The 19014-nt window shown below is 39.5% G+C and overlaps 3 protein-coding genes, 1 long non-coding RNA gene and 2 other non-coding genes across 8 annotated transcripts; 3 read left to right on the top strand and 3 right to left on the bottom strand.

Annotated features, from left to right (window-relative positions):
* Positions 1 to 3585: 3585 nt before the first annotated feature.
* dnajc5b (DnaJ (Hsp40) homolog, subfamily C, member 5 beta) lies at positions 3586 to 8440 on the top strand. Its single transcript, XM_027004458.3, has 5 exons — positions 3586 to 3678; positions 4169 to 4291; positions 6371 to 6584; positions 6755 to 6929; positions 8125 to 8440. Exons 2-5 carry the CDS (start codon positions 4185 to 4187, stop codon positions 8208 to 8210), a joined length of 582 nt encoding a protein of 193 aa, XP_026860259.1. The 5' UTR covers positions 3586 to 3678; positions 4169 to 4184; the 3' UTR covers positions 8211 to 8440.
* Positions 7946 to 10117, bottom strand: LOC145658705 (uncharacterized). The gene is made up of 2 exons (XR_014124487.1): positions 10064 to 10117; positions 7946 to 8206 (listed from the first exon to the last, which is right to left on the bottom strand). It is a non-coding gene; the product is annotated as an uncharacterized LOC145658705 (long non-coding RNA).
* trnay-gua (transfer RNA tyrosine (anticodon GUA)) lies at positions 9178 to 9263 on the bottom strand. The gene is given in 2 exon segments: positions 9178 to 9213; positions 9227 to 9263. It is a non-coding gene; the product is annotated as a tRNA-Tyr (tRNA).
* On the top strand, positions 9849 to 9921 carry trnaa-agc (transfer RNA alanine (anticodon AGC)). Its single transcript has one exon. It is a non-coding gene; the product is annotated as a tRNA-Ala (tRNA).
* A 62-nt stretch (positions 10118 to 10179) lies between the features above and the next one.
* trim55b (tripartite motif containing 55b) lies at positions 10180 to 16870 on the top strand. Of its 3 annotated transcripts, XM_027004456.3 has the most exons (9): positions 10180 to 10445; positions 11052 to 11221; positions 13198 to 13375; positions 13658 to 13753; positions 14202 to 14435; positions 14575 to 14597; positions 14681 to 14805; positions 14981 to 15066; positions 15705 to 16870. In XM_027004456.3, exons 1-9 carry the CDS (start codon positions 10326 to 10328, stop codon positions 15747 to 15749), a joined length of 1077 nt encoding a protein of 358 aa, XP_026860257.3. In that variant the 5' UTR covers positions 10180 to 10325; the 3' UTR covers positions 15750 to 16870. The 3 variants fall into 3 exon arrangements, with proteins under 3 accessions (XP_026860257.3, XP_026860256.3, XP_026860255.3); XM_027004455.3 differs by having other exon boundaries at positions 13201 to 13375; positions 14981 to 16870; XM_027004454.3 differs by having other exon boundaries at positions 10181 to 10445; positions 14981 to 16870.
* A 193-nt stretch (positions 16871 to 17063) lies between these two features.
* Positions 17064 to 18530, bottom strand: crhb (corticotropin releasing hormone b). Its single transcript, XM_027004457.3, has 2 exons — positions 18382 to 18530; positions 17064 to 18021 (listed from the first exon to the last, which is right to left on the bottom strand). The coding sequence occupies exon 2, from the start codon at positions 17999 to 18001 to the stop codon at positions 17516 to 17518; it is 486 nt and encodes a 161-aa protein (XP_026860258.1). The 5' UTR covers positions 18002 to 18021; positions 18382 to 18530; the 3' UTR covers positions 17064 to 17515.
* Positions 18531 to 19014: the final 484 nt, after the last annotated feature.

Genomic DNA, 19014 nt, shown 5'->3' with positions numbered 1-19014 from the left:
ATTGTTCTGTCAACTGGCATGTTCAAAATCAAAATCTGCATGGCTGCATCACTACACAGTTGTTCCTGCTCGACATTCCTGCACCTGAGACAAAATGCTGGGCTGTGCTCCTTTACCATGCCTGACTGTGGTCTATTAAAACCAATGCACTGACAATTCGGATGCCATGAAAATCACCATTCGGTTCCGATAATTAATGTCTCGAAAATCCCTTCTCTTTTAGGGGGCTGCTAAGGTTGCATAGGAAAGATGACATCATGGTTTCTGTTCTCATAGCAGACTGTAGACAAAGTGATTGCTTTTCTTTTTTCTTTTTTTTTTTTTGTTGTTCTGAATAGACCTCTGCATGATCCATGGGCAAATTCATTTGTTATTAGATGTCATTCATTTGTTCTTGGGTTATATCCTGAGTACACGTTCATGTTTGCATGTTGGTTATAGAATGAGCGTACTTTCTCCATGGCACTGATTTCAATGTGCATGTAACTGATTGGATTTTAAAGCAATGCTTAAAGCCTCTGGCAGGGGAAGGGCATGACATTTGTTATGAAAACATGACATTTGTCATGACATTTGCCATGCATCTCATAATAGATTATTTGTACATCTTTATGCATTAATTACAAACAGGCATTGTTTTCTCATTCAGGAGTTGATTTCCATCTCCAGTTTCTTCATGGTGGCCGTATTGTAATGGTGTAAACCGAGTATGCCATTCAGTTCTCTAATCTCCTGAATTTCCAGGAATGATACTCAGTCAACAGTGGCACTACACATTTCTTATCCTCTATATGCATAACAGTTGCTTTATGCACATAGTTATACATTATATAATCTAATAATATCAGTCGCATCTGGTCCTGAGGTCCAATTACCTTAATGAATTTGTCTTTGGCAGGTTAATCCGAGCATTCCAGTCTTCATAAATGAAGTTGGAAGGAGATATAGCTTTAGAATGTTAGAATGTTTTAACTTGATCGCAGGATTCCGAGAGGACAATAGTGATTTGTGCCATGGCAACAGTCAGGCTCTGTGCCCATGGTGGGTACAATGATTCCCTCCCACCTCTTCCCCACCAGCTTAGAATACACTTCAGCACAACCCAGCCCCCTGCTATGCAGTCCTAAGACTTTTTCAGGCAACCTGACAAAATGGTGCCAGATCAATTTCACCTTCCCAAAGAGCTTGGACCAGGGCACATGTTGAAACACTGAAACAAACTAAGTGAACTGTTTCATATATTTTGTAATTAATTGAAAATATTTTATGAAACAATGTACTGATTTTCAGTGTATCATAATTTGTATTTTTATAATATGTCCAAGAAGGTAAAAATACTGCGCGTCAAAAACAAGTGGCTAAACTATAACAATCTATTATATCTCTGATACGTAACAGCAGTGTGGTTGGCTTACTCTTCTGTCAGTGTCAGAGAAGAGGAGGAAATGCAAATAAGAATTATGAATTATAATGTGTGGACAGTACATCAAACATGAACAAAGCAGGCACTGTTTAAAAGTCACAGCTCACGGCTCCACTTTCTTGTCATCTGCTACAAGCTTCTATGTGCATCTCATCTGGGACTTATTTTCTAACTAAAAGGAAAATCATTTATCATAATTTATTAATGATTGGTTTCTAAAGCACTGTTTGCAGTACACACTGTTGCTCTGGAAGACGTACTTTGCAGGAGCAGTGTCTCTCCCACCTCCCTGACATCTCTGAGGAGGGTGGTTACGATGAGAGGAGGGAAGCAGCACAGCTGCTAATTCCCCCGGAGACGCCGGGTATCCACTTGCAATCCGACCTGCGCTATGCGCTAGTCATCCGGAGACTATAAACGCCGGGAGTGCCGGCATAATTGATAGCGCTCATTTGACGTCAGCAGTGGCACAATCTCCATCCATCCTGTATTCACGTCCCTCTGCCGCTTCCACTTGGGAAAATCCATCGTGCAGGGATCATCAAATTTTCATTTATTAGCAGGGTCATGTAAATCTTATGACATATGCTTTTTTTAAAAAGATGTTATTTTCTATACTCTGCCTATGCCAGTGCTGTTATATGTCTCTGAATGTTCTGGCATTACACTGAATTAATTCCATTGGAAGATAACAAATGTGCACCCCTGCGATTTGGACGTTCCCAAGTTGAAATAAGTAGTGGCTGAATGAGGGGCACTTGTGTTGAATGTGAGCAGAAAAATTCAATAAAACGATACTTTAATATAATTAAATCATTTTTGATAGTAAAAATGCTAGTTGCTAAGATAAGAAATATGCGGTGGGTTCTATGATTCTCTTGTTGCTTTATGTTATTTTTCCCTCTCAATTTACGAGATATTTTATCTAAATAAATAGTAAAAATAAATAAATAAATAAATAAATAAATAAATAAATAAATAAATAAATATATATATATATATATATATATATATAATGTTTCATGTTATTTCTTTCACAAGCCATGAATGGGCTAAATGGAAGAGAGGAACATTAGAGTGTGTTTGCTATGGACTAACCCATGTGTTGTCCTGCCATCTTGTGGTGATGCAGGATAAACACATAAAACACTTCACTGTCAGCTGCATAAAATGAATACAATACACATCGTTTCGTGTACAACACAGTGCAGTTGTTATAAACAGAAAAAAAACAACATCCAGTCAACTTATGTAAATATAAAAAAGGGCTGTGTAGCACAGTATACTACAGACTATGATTGGGCAGTTATTAAGATGTTAATCAGTTCAATGAGTGCCTTTCTTACTTGTGCGTAAGACTCTAAGGGGAATTGGGTATGCATGGGTATTGACATTGACTGAATATCCACAATTCAACTGGCTAAATCCAATGAATTTTATTTTTCATCAATGACAGGTTAATTTGGATATAGCACTCTTAGAAAAGAATTATTTTTGCTTGCAGATCTGATGGACTTCTGAAGGACTTCTGTCCAAACTGTCCTGTTTCTCTGGAAACTTAGTGTATTTTTAATACCTCTACATTTTGTACCACAGTACACTGCAGTTGCTCTCTGTAGATAGATAGATAGACAGACAGACAGACAGACAGACAGACAGACACACACACACACACACACACACACACACACACACACACACACACTCACAAACACACACACACACACACACACACACACACACACACACACACACGTACGTATGCACACACTATAATGTTCCATACCTGAGTATGCACACACACACACACACTGAGAAGTACTGTGCATCAAATATAAAACACCACAAGATGGCGCTCTTGCATACTCCTAAGAAACAGATATAAACAGACTATGCAGATAACCAGATATGAGAAGATTAAGCACATAAATTAAACTTGGATACAAAGTTATGCAACTTGGATACATAAGTTGTTTCTTTTTCTCAGTATCAGATATTTGCACTACATGCAGTGATCAGCCATACATCACAGCCTCCACCTATAGTCCAGTGAACACCTTCAGTGAAACCCAATCAAGCCTGCTGGCAACCATGTTAGACTGGCCTAAAGTTACCTGAGCTCATGACTTGCTCCATGTATAATTCATTCCCTCAGTAATCTACTCACCTATAGAGGAGCAACCCAACTCCATTGACCTGTCTACTGAGCCTTGCAGAGCACCAACGCTCACAGTGTCTGAAGCTAAGCTTAACAGGTAAGAAAGCTAATGGCTTTCCATAGGATTACTGGTGTTCTGATGGAATGATCTGTTATCTGCTGTAGACTCAGTTTGGGTTTACTAGCAAGGGAAACACACAGGCAGGTACCTTGTTTGGATAATTTTGTGGACTAATAAATATTCATTACAGGCTCACCATCTGTGTTGGACTCATTCAGTCAGGCAATACATTAAAATATGGAAATTTCAGGGAATATGTGTTATTCTATGAGGAAACCTACCTGTCTAGCTGCAGTAACCTTCAACATGTCTATTCTCCGATTTTCATATTGTATTGGTTGGCACAGGGTCAAGGGTGATATAACAGTACATTTAACAGTAAAAAACCAAAAAAAACCAAAAAAAAAAACACCAATAGGGTTCCATGTTGAACCTTTTAAAGGAATGTTGACCCTGAGCTTCAGACTGCTTCGGTAAGTACCTGTCATACTGCAAAGTTTATATCAGTAGTGTGTCTGATGTGAAGGTAATGGTCAAGCAACATGAGTGAACAACGGCAACGGGCCCTGTCCACATCAGGCGAGGCTCTGTATGAACTGCTTGGCCTTGACAAGAACTGCACCCACGATGACATCAAGAAAGCCTACAGGTACATTTCTGCATGGCCTGTGATTTGTCTCCTTTCTGAATAACTCTGTGGTAAATGTGACTTTCAAAGCGAGGCAACCCTTAAGCTGATGACAGGATGTGAAATGAGACAATGTCTTTGGTGGGAAACTGAGAGCTACTGTGATGGTTGGTTGTCCCTGGATGTATTGGCTTGTGTAACGTTAAGAGCAGAGTACAATGTGGTGAAAGCTGCAGCAAAAATGTCAGAGCAAGCTTCAAGAGGGGCTAAGACTGCAGGAGCCTGTTTCATAACGACAACCTGCACTGGGTGAACGGCTACACAAATGTAATGACTTCTATAAAACTCAAATATTTATGATCCTGAAGAAACAGCATACCTTTACTTAGATTGGGACTTGTTACAGAATGTTACACAGGAGTGTGTGTGTAGGTCCGATGGTCTGCTACTGTTTGCCTAGTTCCTACCCTTGCTTAGAAATGGTTTAATTGGGATTACATAAAGATTGCCAAACCACTTTCTGACTGAGCAGCAACTAAAGCATGTGGCCCCCAGCTCTAGTCCTGGACAGCCAGAGTCCAGCAGTTAGGTGATTTCCCCGATCAAACACACCTGATTCAACTCATTAATTAATTACTAGGTTTAGTAGGTGTGTTGAAGGAAGGAAATCACCAAGTATGTAGGGTTCTGGCTGTTTAACCAGACAGCCCTGGTCTTGAGAGAATATACACACTGACGAATAAAAGCACTCCTTTCAGTTTGGAGTCACTCACCTATTGGGACTGTCACATCCAGTATAACTCAAAATCCAAGCTTATTTGGCATTCATGCAGTTACAGAAAAACAGACATTGGATTTTGCTACCCCTTCTCTATGCGTGTGGCTTAGATGGCACTCAAAGAGCATGCACTCACTTCATCTAAAAATAACCCAGGCGCTAAAAAAGACAGGAGCAACAAGTGGGGTGATTCCGTAACATGAATTCACCTCAACCCCACAGTGATGCTCCAGCAATTACTCAACCTAACTGCACTAATTCATGTTGCCTTTAAGAGCCATTTAAATGATAAGCATTTTGAATATGCATAATGAATATTTAATCATAGAAACTCTTTTGGAGGCCATTGGCCTAATAAAAAATGAATGAGCATGCATGCTTCAAGCATTATAAAATGTTGATGAGAAATGACATTTTTCTGTGTATTGCAGAAAAAAAAACTATGATTATTTTATTTTTTAAGAAATATCATTTTATAGGATTTAGTTTTAGGACAAATTTACTATACTCCCTCTCAGAATAATGTAAGATGTAACTTCACTTTATATAAAGTCCTTTTTGTTAGATCATTGCACTGATTATTGATTATTGACTTTAGTGAATGCAACAGGGCTCCTTGTTGCTTCAAATAAAATTCACTGATAGTACATGACTTAACCAAAACCATTATCAAATCTCTCACTTTCCATGTCTGGAACAGACTTTAAAAATTCCAGAAATTCCATGACCTACCTGTAGGAGCTCTGATACAAAGATCTGATTTCACATCACAGTTTCATCTGAAGTTAAAGGAAAAAAGAGAAAGAGAAAAATGTACCCATGACAAAAATGGACAATGAAATATTACTTAAAATTAGATGAAAATGGTTTGGGAATAATATGGCCGTGAATCTGGCTATTCGTTCTGAGCATGTGTGAACTTGACGGGAAAAGCATGCAATGGATCTAAAAAAGGGGGATGGTGATGTTCCTCTCCTCACCCTCTCAACGTGCTGAGATGCTGCCAGACCTGCTAACAGGGTCTGTGTTCGGCAAACAGTAGGCTGGCAGGTAAGAGTCAGGTGTAAATAAGGCCATCTGACCAACATCTGCCCAATGCTCAAACTCTGGCATGATCCTATGGCAGGAAACTACATGCCTTCAAGTCCCAACATATGCTGACAAAACTGTGTCTGAGAGTGAAATGCACCTTCTTTTCTTTGGGTGTAAATGCCTTATTTTCACCTCTCATCTGCTGCTTAGCAGTAAGTATAGCTCATATGAGTCTCTTGTCATTAACAAAATGATCAGACTTGATAAAAGCCCTGTCTCCATTTTTACAGAAAACTTGCCTTGAAATATCATCCTGACAAAAACCCAGAAAACCCTGAGGCAGCAGACAAATTCAAGGAGCTTAACAATGCACATGCAGTGCTGTCTGATGTCACAAAGAGGAACATTTACGACAAGTATGGCTCTCTGGGTCTCTATGTGGCCCAGCAGTTTGGAGAGGACAATGTGAACACATACTTCATGCTCTCCAGTTGGTGGGCCAAGGTGAGAGCTCCAGTACAATATCATACATTCACATCTGTTCATTTCAGTGTTAGCTTTCCTTGTTGTACACATTATCATGTGTGCCATGTATGTTTTCCATGTTTTACCTCCTCTTAGGCTGAGCCAAACTCTACGTGTGTGTGCGTGTTTGTGTGTGTGTACACGTACAGGGTCTATTTGGCATCTGTGGCTTGCTGACAGGCTGCTATTTCTGCTGCTGTCTGTGCTGCTGTTGCAACTGCTGCTGTGGCAAGTTTAAGCCCCACCCCCCAGGGGAGGAGGACACCGAGTGTTACATGTCTCCCGAGGACCTGGAGGAGCAAATCCGCACAGACATGGAGGGGGGTGAGCGTGCATGTGCACCCACACCTGGTCACCCAAAGAATAGCGTGGTCGCATGCCATGGATTGAAGGCACATTAGACAAAGATCAGTTACTTTCACTCAAACTAAGTATTGAAACAGCTAAAAGTTTTTTAAGGTCCCAAACAAATATCTTTCAAAACTAGCATTATTTAACATATGACAAAAATACTGATATTGAATGTATTGCCCACAGGGCAACTGGTACTAGGAGAAACATTTTCAAACATGTCAAAATGTTAGATAATCTGTATGTGGTTTATCGTTGCTTTATTAATGCAAGCCATCTTAATTCTTGAGCCATCTGCTTAAGAAAATGTTTTTGTTGAGTGGGCTTTGATATCAGTGTACACAGCACTCCACTTTAAATACACATCCTTCTAAACACAGTTGGGCACTGTGTTAGCGGCAATAAATAGACTAGATACTTTTGAGCCAGATGTTTGAATATAAGCCATTGTTTTTATGCCAGTTAGCTGCAGGAGGTTTTTCATGTCTGCAGAAGTCCCTCACAAAACTGATAATTACTGCATCTGAGTCATTTGTCAAAGCGAGTCTGCATACTGGTTATTTTTAGTTGTTACACAGTAATAAGGAACAATCTGTTTGTTTCTGCCCTTTGAAAAATATAATGCGAGACAGAGTAAACATGAAATGCTAGTCTTTATATTATCTCTTTCATGTCTTATTTGCCCAAACCTCTTTTTAGTAAGAATACTGCAGAGGCTCATCCCACCAACATAGCAACTAAGTAGGAAGTCAGCATAAAGGTCGATTTACATTGCAGGATACAGCATAACTCTCCGAGCATCAAAGTGCCATGACTTTACTCCTGGAAATCTTTCTGGGCTGAAAGCATCAAATAACTTCGCCCTCTGTTGAGGAAGCCAACAGAGTGCGGGCTGCCCTTCAAACCTAGGGACACAGCGCTCACTCTGTGAGGGCAAATGAAGAGGCAGCTGAGGAAGTTCAACAGCAAATCTCTCCGATGTCCTTGGACAGATTGAAACACCTTTTATTTTCTGCAGAAATGCAATTAGAGAGTATGCTATAATGTGATACCACACAAAGGGGAAGGGGTTGTGCACCTCTAATTTTGTTGATGATAATTGTCCCCACTTAACTACATATTTTTGTGTTGTTGTTGTTGTTCTTGATTTGTTTTGGGGTTTTTTCAGATGGTGACACTCCTATTATGCATCAGCCAGTCAATGCGAGTGAGAAGACCCAGTTGATTGGGGATGGACACCGGACATACACCTGAGAAAGACCACACTGCAGATCACAATCTCAGTAGACAGCAATTTCTTCAATCTTCCTGATTTGAATAGTTGTTGAATATCTTTATCAGTGTCTTTTAATAGTTAACAGAAATGCAGTGGAGGAGTGCACAGAAAATGCATTAGCCTTCATTTATGTACATCTTCGACATGGACTCTTTTTTTGACCAGTGCTGTCTGTAAATAACTAATTATGAATTGTTACTATACTTTTTTTGTGTGTTTGTGTGTGTGTGTGTGTGTGTGTGTGTGTGTATGTATATATATATATATATATATATATATATATATATATATATATATATATATATATATATATATATATATATATGACCTATTGTGACTCTCATGTCCAATATTAAATAATAAAAACATAGTTTCACATAAACATGGAATTTCACATCTAATAAAAATAATAACAATACCAATAATAATAATAATAATTAGCAAGAGTGTGAGGAAAAAAAGATATGCTTAAACACTGGAAGAGAGAGACAGGATGTTTTTATGCATAAACATATATGTTGTTATTGATATAAAAATTACAATGCAGTATCCAAGCATTTACAGAGAAACAGGACATTTTGAACAGAGGTCCTTCATCAGCTCTGTATGCATGTGTATGTATATATACACATATATGTATATCAATATATGTGTGTGTGCATATGTGTTTGTGAAGAAGATAATCAAAGATAGAGGTAGTGGCTAATAGTATAGTTTACCATGTAAGTAAAATCTAGGACGATGAAGGGACTGCATGCATTTTTAGAAAAACAAGTAATTTACACTCAGAAATACTAGCTACTAACATAAATGCTGTGATGTAAACATCTAGCTATTATTTTGAAAAAATCACCTCACCTCCTAGAACTTAAGATGCACAATGATATATATATATATATATGATCAGATCTGATTTTATTGACAGAAAACCTAAAAAGATTTGACTCCTTCGAGCCGGATTCGAACCAGCGACCTAAGGATTACCAGTTATCCACTACAGTCCTCCGCTCTACCAACTGAGCTATCGAAGGGCCTGATAAAAGCATCATCTTTGTGTTCCTATAAGTAACACTTAACTAGTTTGAGAACCCTTACACCTACCCTAGGTCAAATCACTATGTTTTCGAGCTTTCTTACGCTCTACCAACTGAGCTATCGAAGGGCCTGATAAAAGCATCATCTTTGTGTTCCTATAAGTAACACTTAACTAGTTTGAGAACCCTTACACCTACCCTAGGTCAAATCACTATGTTTTCGAGCTTTCTTAGCTAGCTACATTAAAAACATCCGAAACAGTTATAACAGATGGCGTTTTTGGCCATGACAATGCAGAGAACTAGGTAGCAGTCTGGAAACATGCTACCTATCTAGCTCTAGAAAACAAGCAAAACACATTGGAAGCTTCATCTATGTCAAGCGCCCTTAGTTAGGTAAGATAACCTAACCTAGCTAGTTAACGTTAACTTAGCTAATTTATGTTACCTAGCGTTAGTTCGGGTTACTATAACTTTAGATTAATTTACCTCATATTTATCACTTTTTATGCTCCCCTCGCGAACTGTTTTACTGTTTTTGTAACTAACTAGATGTAATGTTGGGCCGTGTTTGAACTATATGGGGAATTAGCTCAAATGGTAGAGCGCTCGCTTAGCATGCGAGAGGTAGCGGGATCGATGCCCGCATTCTCCACAGAAAATTTCCTCTTTTAAATAAATTTGACGATCGTTTGTGATTACAGCACTGCTAACGACCGGTATTCACATTAATTACATAGTTTTAGATATATGACTATATTCTATCCATTTTTAAAGTACAATATATCATGGTTTACCAGGCTTTATAGTCTCCGTGTTCGCGCAGAGGACGAACAGCATAAGTTTCCAAGCATTCATACATGGTAAAGCAAACATAGCAACTGACGTGAGGGTTTCTAAAAACAGCACTGGTTAATAAGACCTCTACTATATGATCGCGGGCTACACGAAGGCTATGGCGAAGGCCACCACACCACAACAACCAGGGGACTTTAAAACACATAGTTACAGTGAGAGGGGGAAAAATACTGAATAGGTCACTTCTTTCCTCATCCTAACATGGATTATTTGGAGAAACAACTCATTTGCCCTATTTGTTTAGAAATATTTACAAAACCGGTAGTGATTCTTCCATGTCAACACAACCTTTGCAGAAAATGTGCAAACGACATATTTCAGGTACAGTGAAATTCTTTCTTTCTTAAGAAACTCTTGTTTATACATTGGTGCTGGGCTTAGGATGTATCATGTGGCATATAATATATGCAATAGACTATGTTTATTGTATCAACAATCGATTCGTTTAGACTGTTTATTAATACTTACTATAATAACAGCAGGTCTACAACAATCTAGAATAATGTACAATGAAGTTGTTAACAGTTGCTTTTTGGTTTAATAAAGCCTGTGAAGTTCTCAGAATATGGAAGGAACAGTTTATCCATTAGCCATGAGATACCAGTTTAGCCATGATTACCTGAAAAAAAGTCTATTAAGTAAAGTCATTAAACAGCACTAGTAATATTTAGGCTTCACTTGTGTTCATTCTCTTGAACCACTAAAGTGTTTCACTTTATTTGTCTAAAGAACTATACAGTTATAGCACACGTACAAAAACAAAACAGTATAAAACTGCTACAGTAACAAATACGAAATATTTTGCTAACTACTTCGACTGTTCCTCCAGTGTCACCATCATATAGTATACTTTTGTATTTTGAAAACCTTAACAACATGCTGTGGTGTAATCCTTATTTGCGTCCCCACGCCCTCCAACACATACAGGCTTCTAATCCCTACCTTCCTACTAGAGGAGGCACCGTGACTTCAGGTGGCCGCTTCAGATGTCCCTCCTGCAGGCACGAGGTTGTACTGGACCGGCATGGAGTCTATGGGCTGCAAAGGAATCTTCTGGTGGAAAATATCATTGACATGTACAAACAGGAGCCAAGCAGGTCAGAGTTGCTATGGGGACAGACAGGGAATCCGTGAAATGCCAACATATGAAGTGCCAACATATTTGTGTAGCATTTTCACAAATCTGTGATTAACCACTGAATATTCCAGAGAGTGAAAATATGTTCATGGACAATACCAGATTGTATGATTTTATCTTGGGAAGCAGTGATAGGACTGGCAGCAAACTAAGACTTACTGCTGCTTTCATACAAATAATTTACTCAACTGAATTGTGAACCAACTTATTGTTTGTCCTAGCTTGCTAGCTAGTTACAAATGTAATTACAGGATGAGATGTCAATGTTAAGGGGACTAAAAGAATCTGCCACTGGACTTGGCAAGATACCCTCCAGGCCTGTCTGGGCCTTTTCTGCTCTCCTACCCATCCTCCCCACTCTAATTATACACAGGAATTCAAACCCTGCTCCAAATCATTAAGGTTTCACATATAGCCCAGCCCCATCACTTCACTCATAATAAGCCCAAAACCATTAACAAGTAACTACGTTACGCAGCCAATCCACTCCCTAAAATGCATACTTGGCCTCCCAGATGACCAAGGCCGCATCCAGCCACACTGGCACCATTAATACGCAATTATACTAGCTAACATTTTGCCACCCTAACCGTGGGGATAATTTACAATATAATTTAGTAATAACGCATGTTTTTCTACAGTGACATGGGAAATATTTATGAACTGTCCAACATCATCTTCAGTCTGTCATAGATCTTGGCTGCATATTTTTCAGCTGGCTAGCTACTTGACTATTAAAAAAATTGATACATCGACAGACCATTTGTTGTCACTAAGAATTTCAATTGTTATGTTGGTCATACTCTTTAGAATATCAAAATATACAGTCTCAAATGCTTTCTTTTTTCACTTTGTTTACTAGCTAGCTAACAGCAAGCTAACACGCTAAAAGATTATCTATAGTTAAAGCTACTGCAGCAAGCCCACTAAAACATCCAAAGCCATAGACGCTAAACTACACATACTATAAAATAGCCACCTTTCTCTAGATGCTCCATTTTGTCTTTTCTCAGTCATTTCTTTTTTTCAGCTAAATAAGAATAGCTAAATATTTTAACATCAAGTTACTGGCTGGCACTCATGCTGATGTCCACATCTAGCTAAGCTTTCACACTAAATTATATGCATGGATACCTATATCACTAATCATCATTTACAAAAAGAACCATATATAAGTCACCAGTTTGATTAAATAATTATCTGTTCTACTCTTTCTTTCTTTTGACAATTATACAGTCAGGGTAACCCTGCAAACTCTGTGTGGATGTTTTGTTCCATCATTTTTTACTTAATGATCATTAGATTTTTCTTGCTTTCTCTTCAAAAACATGAACGCTAAAATACTTTGCTTGTAAGCACATATATCCCTTGCGCCTTACAGTGCAGCTTGCAAGGGGCTTGGTTGCTTCTATGCCATGCATAAACATTTCATTTATGAGTCAAAATCTCGGATCTGTTGGGAGGGGATTTTTGCATTTGAAGGGATCATGCTCTGCAATGTGAAACTTTTCTTGACGGTTATTGTCATAGAGCCTGCATTCCTAGTGACTGCTTGGACCTGTGAAATGCAAGGAAAGTAAAACTTTTTTTGAGGTGCTGGTAATGGTGATGGTAGTAATTTAGCCGAGGAGAATCTAAAAGCTTTTGGTGCCCTAGAGTTTGTGGGTCAGAGGGTTGGAGGTTCTCTATCTAGGGACAGAGCTAATCTTCTGACTGCCTTCTGCAGTCAAGCCCTTTGGGATTTTTTACAGCATGCAAGACACGAACCTTTTAATCAGCAGATCATACTGGGGTCAATGCCTCAGCTCTTGCCCGGCACTGAGGGAATTCTCTGTTTGCGGATTCCATACTAGAGCACGAAGAGTCCACATTTTGATTACACAGTTCACCTGTTGACTCATCATTTTAATATGTACGTTTATTGATGTTCCCCAGCAGTAGACCTGCTCCGGAGAGGAAAGCTGACCAACCATTGTGTGAGGTGCATCAAGATGAGAAGATCAACATCTACTGCTTGACATGTGCAGTGCCAACCTGCTCCATGTGCAAAGTGTTTGGATCTCACAAGGACTGTGAGGTGGCACCCATAAAAAGTGTATACCAACTCCAAAAGGTACGTTATACACTGAAAATATAAATGAATATCACTATTGAGTATATTTGACTAGATTGCATTTGTTTAATTCAATAAATAAAGTTTGATTTTTTCAGTTCCTGAAATAAAAATGTATAGGCCTCTGTTAAAGCAAACAGTTAGTTTTAAAAAATGCGAATGTAATTTATGCATTGCATAACCAGATAAACAGTGTATATGGCTTTTTATGTACATATATGCACCTTCTATATGCATGCAAGTTGGTCCGTACTGAATACTCACACGTGCCACCAACTCCAGACGGAGTTGACAGACGGTATAGCGATGATGGTGGGCAACAACAACAGGATCCAAGGCATCATCAGTCAGCTGGAGGAGACATGCCGGGCTATAGAGGTGAGTTGCCCTGTGTGTGGGTCGGTCCCATTGCTGAAGGCACTGGAAGGGAGCTGGGTTATTGATGGGGAGCATGAGGTTGGCCTCTTGGCCAAACTTGCAACATAGCTAATGAGCCAGGCAGGTGGGAAGCTGGAGCCTTTCCAGACACCCACAGCCACATCCTTGACGGCTGTGGGACTGACAAGCAGAGGAAAGCTATCCACCTCCATCACACACATGGCTGACCAAAACCCGCCGTAAGTAAAAGTGAAGGGTAGAGACAGTCAAGGACGAATAGGGGCTGTCAGGTAAGGGATTTTTTTAATGTATTAATATTTTTTAATTTTGATTATTTATGAATAGTGTTTTCCCCTTTCATTTTAAAACTCTTGTGTTCATTTTTGTTGATTTGAGCCACTGAACATATCAGGGCTTGTTTATAAGAGATAAAAACTCTGTCTTGCAGGTGAACAGCAGGAAGCAAAAATCCCAGGTGTGTGAAAAGTTTGACCATCTGTACACCATCCTGGAGGAAAGAAAGCAGGAGATGAGTGGGAGAGTGACAGCTGAGAAAGAGGAGAAGTTCGGCTACATCCGTGGACTCAAGAGGAAGTACGAAGATCACCTCGAGTGCATGACCAAGATTGTGGAGTCAGGGATCCAAACTATGCAGGAACCCGAGATGGCTGTTTTCCTGCAGGTGAATAAATCTAGCCCTGGTAGATTCTGCACACGGCTTGATTGTGATGCAGCAAAACTGACTAACTAGCACTGCAATGCTTTCAGTTTGTTTTATACCGAATATCATTGCTTATATGCGTCTCTCTTTGAGATTTCAGAGTACCAAGTGCCTGCTGCAAAAGTAAGGGAAGAAATTCACCAACACAAGGCAGATGTTACAGTCATGTGCTATGTCCACTCTGAGCATGCTTTCTGACCCACTAGCATTGGCGAGGCCTCCAACACATCCCAATTGGAGAAAGTGGAGTGTGGCTATGAAAACATGGATCACTACACTGTTAACTTTAAAAAGGAGGGAAAGGCCCTGAATGCTATAGACTTTGTCAGAGGTACATCTCAGATAGTTTGCTCCATAGATTATGTTTATATATAATAACTTTGGATGAGCTAATGGCTTTTCCGGACATTGACACTATTGGCTGTTATTCCTAAAGCTGGTATTTGTGTAATGACTTGCCATCAAGAACTGTCAATTGTCTCAAAATCTTGGTTGGCTTTTTGTAGATGAGGTGGAGGAACAAGAAGATGGAGGTGTGGTGGGAGCAGAGGGGGAAGGCTACACAGGGCAGGCCACTTCGGGAGGAGCCATGGTAGGGGGGGGGCCACCTTTCCAACCCACTCCTGTCCCCCAGCCTCTCATAGAACAGAATGCACTCAGCTAGGTCCAGGTCTGCAGCAGCCACAACAAACGCATCCATGCATATCGGCTCTTCAGGTTCCTTTTACACATATGTGAACTCCCAGGGACTTTGGACTGGCACAAGGTTTGAAAACAGAATGCTTGAATGAAGTAGTCCATTTCCTTTTTTTAGTAACAGACTTTGATATATTACACACACTAATGACTAAATTTAAATATGGATGGTTTTGAAAACTCATCCAAGATTAATTTAGTTGTTTTATGCTTAGGGAGCGTTTTGCATGGCATTTATACTTGACACTGGCACTGCCACAGTATTTGAAGTATGAATGACATGGTCTTCTTCAAATCTCATTTTTAATGTTAGAAGATAAAAGGTTTTAGCTATCAATGTCAATTACATTGCAATTGTCACTCAGTAGTCTCTAGTGAGGCGTGGATTAGGATGTTTTATTGTGTTATTCGCACTCACCGCGTTTTCATTCGTGTACCCGGAATATTTTCGGACAAACATCAAACTCCATAGGTCGTTGTGGAAGTAATTCCGCAGTTTTTTCTGTTTTTCTTTTCTTCCTTTTTTGCCCACAGGACTGTCCTCTCGCACCCAATGGGGCGAACAGTAAACAAGTGTAGTTTACTCGCTGAGGCGACACGGTGAAGCCAGTGCTGTTGCGTAATTCTTCAAGATACATTCTAGCACAGTGATGGGTCTCGCGAGAGGGAGCATTACTCTGCCTTCTTTTCCCACTAAAATGAACTTAGTGTGGTCCAGGAAGCCGAGGCCCGAAGAACATCCCTACCTGCACTCAAATACACGCTCACACATGATCATTACTGTACATCTTTAGCGGCACGACAGGCCAGCGTGAACGCGATGTGTGCCTTTAGGACAACGATGAGAGAAGTCAGTACACCGCAATGCTATGTTGATGCTGTTAGCTCGCTGCGTTAATTTACCTCTAGCCGAAGTGGAAAGGATTTGCCGTGTAATCCAGGCACCGTCTGAATCCAATATCTTTAACATACGGTTCAGTGCGACCTTACTTCCGACAATCTCGCCCGCTGAAGGTCTAGTACCGCTTGCTATGTACAGCGGACAATAGAATAAGTCACACCAGCGGGGATGTTTGTAGGGATCCCAGGCCAAAGTGCACAGTAAGACATTGAATCAATCCAAGTGCGTCCATTATTTTGTAGCAACGAACTAAGAATTCGGTGGACTGCCTTTTTGCAAAATTGGGATGAACAGCATATGTTTAAAAATGACCGCTCTGTCTGGAACAGAATGTGCTGAAAGTTTGTAACAAGTGATAATGCTGGCTAACAGAAGCACTGATATCAGGCTTGAAGTTCAGGTTTTAGTGTAATATCGTAGTTCCTGAGTTTTTGTTTTGTTTTGTTTTTCACGATGCGCTTAAACGTATATGCTGTAATTTTAAAAGAATAAAGATGTGAGACCACAGTTGATCTTAGTTATGACCGTAAGTTCGGACAGCGTTTAGTCTCGCTGCTTAAGAGTCTGCGGTAGGTTATAGCATATGACTTCGCTATCAGGGTGATCGCTGAACTGCCACACTTGGAAGAACCTCACCCCTGGGCCGTTGAAGTCTGTCAAATAGCCTCATCAGAGGTAAACACTTTGTTCCCTTAAGTGCCATACTAATATGGGACCGTTTGCGTATGTTTGTGAAGTGACGTGCATGATGTGTTTTATGTCCTAAGTTCAGATTAAAACCTTTGTTCATAAATGTTTATGTGATGTGACTAATTACTTGTTTTTAACTGAAGTATTCAGTCAAGCAAAGACGCGAGTAATTGTAGACCGTCGACTACACCTTAAGAACTGAGAAGTCATGAATAATACAGATGATTTATGGAGTCTTTTTTGTAGTTACATTTATTAATAACTATTATTATACTCCAATAATCTACACAAGAAGTGAAAAATCTCTTTTAATGTTTTATTGAAAAATATAAATATAAGACATTCTCCTGCACAAAAGAAAACTGCTGTTTGCTCATTAGTTTATTAACAAACTTAAACAATGTACTGTATAATGTACAATGAAACTGGATAGTCTATCAGATAAAATATCAGTTTCTCGGTACAGTACTCAGAAAATACCTTCTTTTTATTTAAAGAAAATGAATATACCATTGTATTTATGCTACAGATTTGATTTAGCACTTATACAATTACGGAAAGTGATGACAATTTCGCACTTTTAATTCCCTACTTGATACCGTCCATATTCATTCTCCCATTACTTTCTCGTTTAAAACTACAAATAAATAAATACAATTATAAATAAATAAGGATGGAAAAGCAGCGCTATGGTACAGAATGTTACGTTTTGTGCTAAATGTAAAAATTTCTTTGGCAGGTCAATTTGTTACGCTTACTTCCCAAAAATTTCCATCATTTTCCTGTTACTATGGGCTTGCTGGGCTAATTGTTCGGCTCGAGCCATTTCCAGTACTTCTCGAAGCAGATGGAACGTCAGATCCAAAGAAATCGGCGGCTCTTCGGACCGCCGCTCTCTGTCGGTCGAGTCGTCAGGCTGGTGCGCGTAACTGACGAAGCGGCCGATGTTGCCAACTTTACCTTCCAACAAACGCTGCGTCAGCTGCAGCTGAAGTGCTCTTTTGGACACTGCCAAAGATGAATCAAGGTGCATGTCAGACGGAGCTCGGTGGTTGTTCTTGTTTTTGTTACCAAGTCGGATGAAGTACTCCGCTCCCAGTCTTGCTAAGATCGGCTGCGTCTGCTGCGGTGGGTCCAGCTCCGCGACCTGCTGGCTAGAGCCATCGATAGCTCTACATTCATATCGTGGCAGAAAGGCAACGAGCAGAACCACGGTCGTGATAAGAAAATTGAGCTTCATGTCAGAAGATCAGCAGGAAACTGTGGGAGAAATTGCTAAATTATGTACACATCTTAGAGACTATATTTAATTGAAACATTAATTTTTTATTTAATCGCGCTGTCTACAAGCAGAAGTTAGATTACTAAAAATAAGTAAACACAGTAATTGTTTGCTTGAGTTTACACTAAATTACTCAAATTATAATGAAGATCTATGGTGGGCATTTCTTGGTCCATGGAGACAGTTACGCACACGACAAAGTTGCCACTTTTTAGGCATTACACGAAGACATAGTCCAGTGTGAACCTCCAGAATTTACGCGAGATTATTCCTTCATTTACTTTACACAACATTACAAAATAGAAAATATTTTTATTCAAAATAAAAATGTAGCGTACCTGTGGTGTGCACAAATGATATATCCTTGGAAATATTTTTTTTAACTTAGTTGGGCGCGACTCTCCCCAGCTGTGTCTAACAAGATATTAGTTTGAGGACTTCTTCAAAGGAGGGCTAGAGTTTGGATTTATATAGGCATGGTCTTCGGTAAGTGTCACGCATTTGTTGCCTTGCGTCTGCGCAGAGGAGAATGAGTGGACTTGAATGAACGTAAGTGAACGGTTTGCTTGTAATCTGAATGAGTCATCGAGGTGTGTGTGTGTGTGTGTGTGTGTGTGTGTGTGTGTGTGTGTGTGTGTGTGTGTGTGTGTGTGTGTGTGAAAGAGAGAGAGGGAGAGAGAGCGAGAGAAAGCGAATGTGTGCACATCCTTATTCCCTTATTCTAAAAGGGAGATAATGCTTCAGGTAAAAGTGAATTTCTACTTAAATTCCTTATACTTCTCTACTTTTTCTGTTCTATATGCTAAATGCAAAGTTTGTTTGCTGAAAATATCTTTCATTTTGTAGGGTTCAAGGCATACATATTTATGTATTGTAAAACCACAAGCAATGCTTTATAACTTTGTGCTGTGCAATTATTATCCTAATTGGAAACTATTGTGCAACCATGAATTAATATGCATCACTAATTA

The sequence above is a fragment of the Electrophorus electricus genome, chromosome 1 (assembly GCF_041902795.1).
Source record: "Electrophorus electricus isolate QZ-2024a chromosome 1, ASM4190279v1, whole genome shotgun sequence".
NCBI classification, from domain to species: domain Eukaryota; kingdom Metazoa; phylum Chordata; class Actinopteri; order Gymnotiformes; family Gymnotidae; genus Electrophorus; species Electrophorus electricus.
The sequence above is the reverse complement of the archived record's forward strand: the minus strand, read 5'-3'. Positions and strand labels throughout refer to the sequence as shown.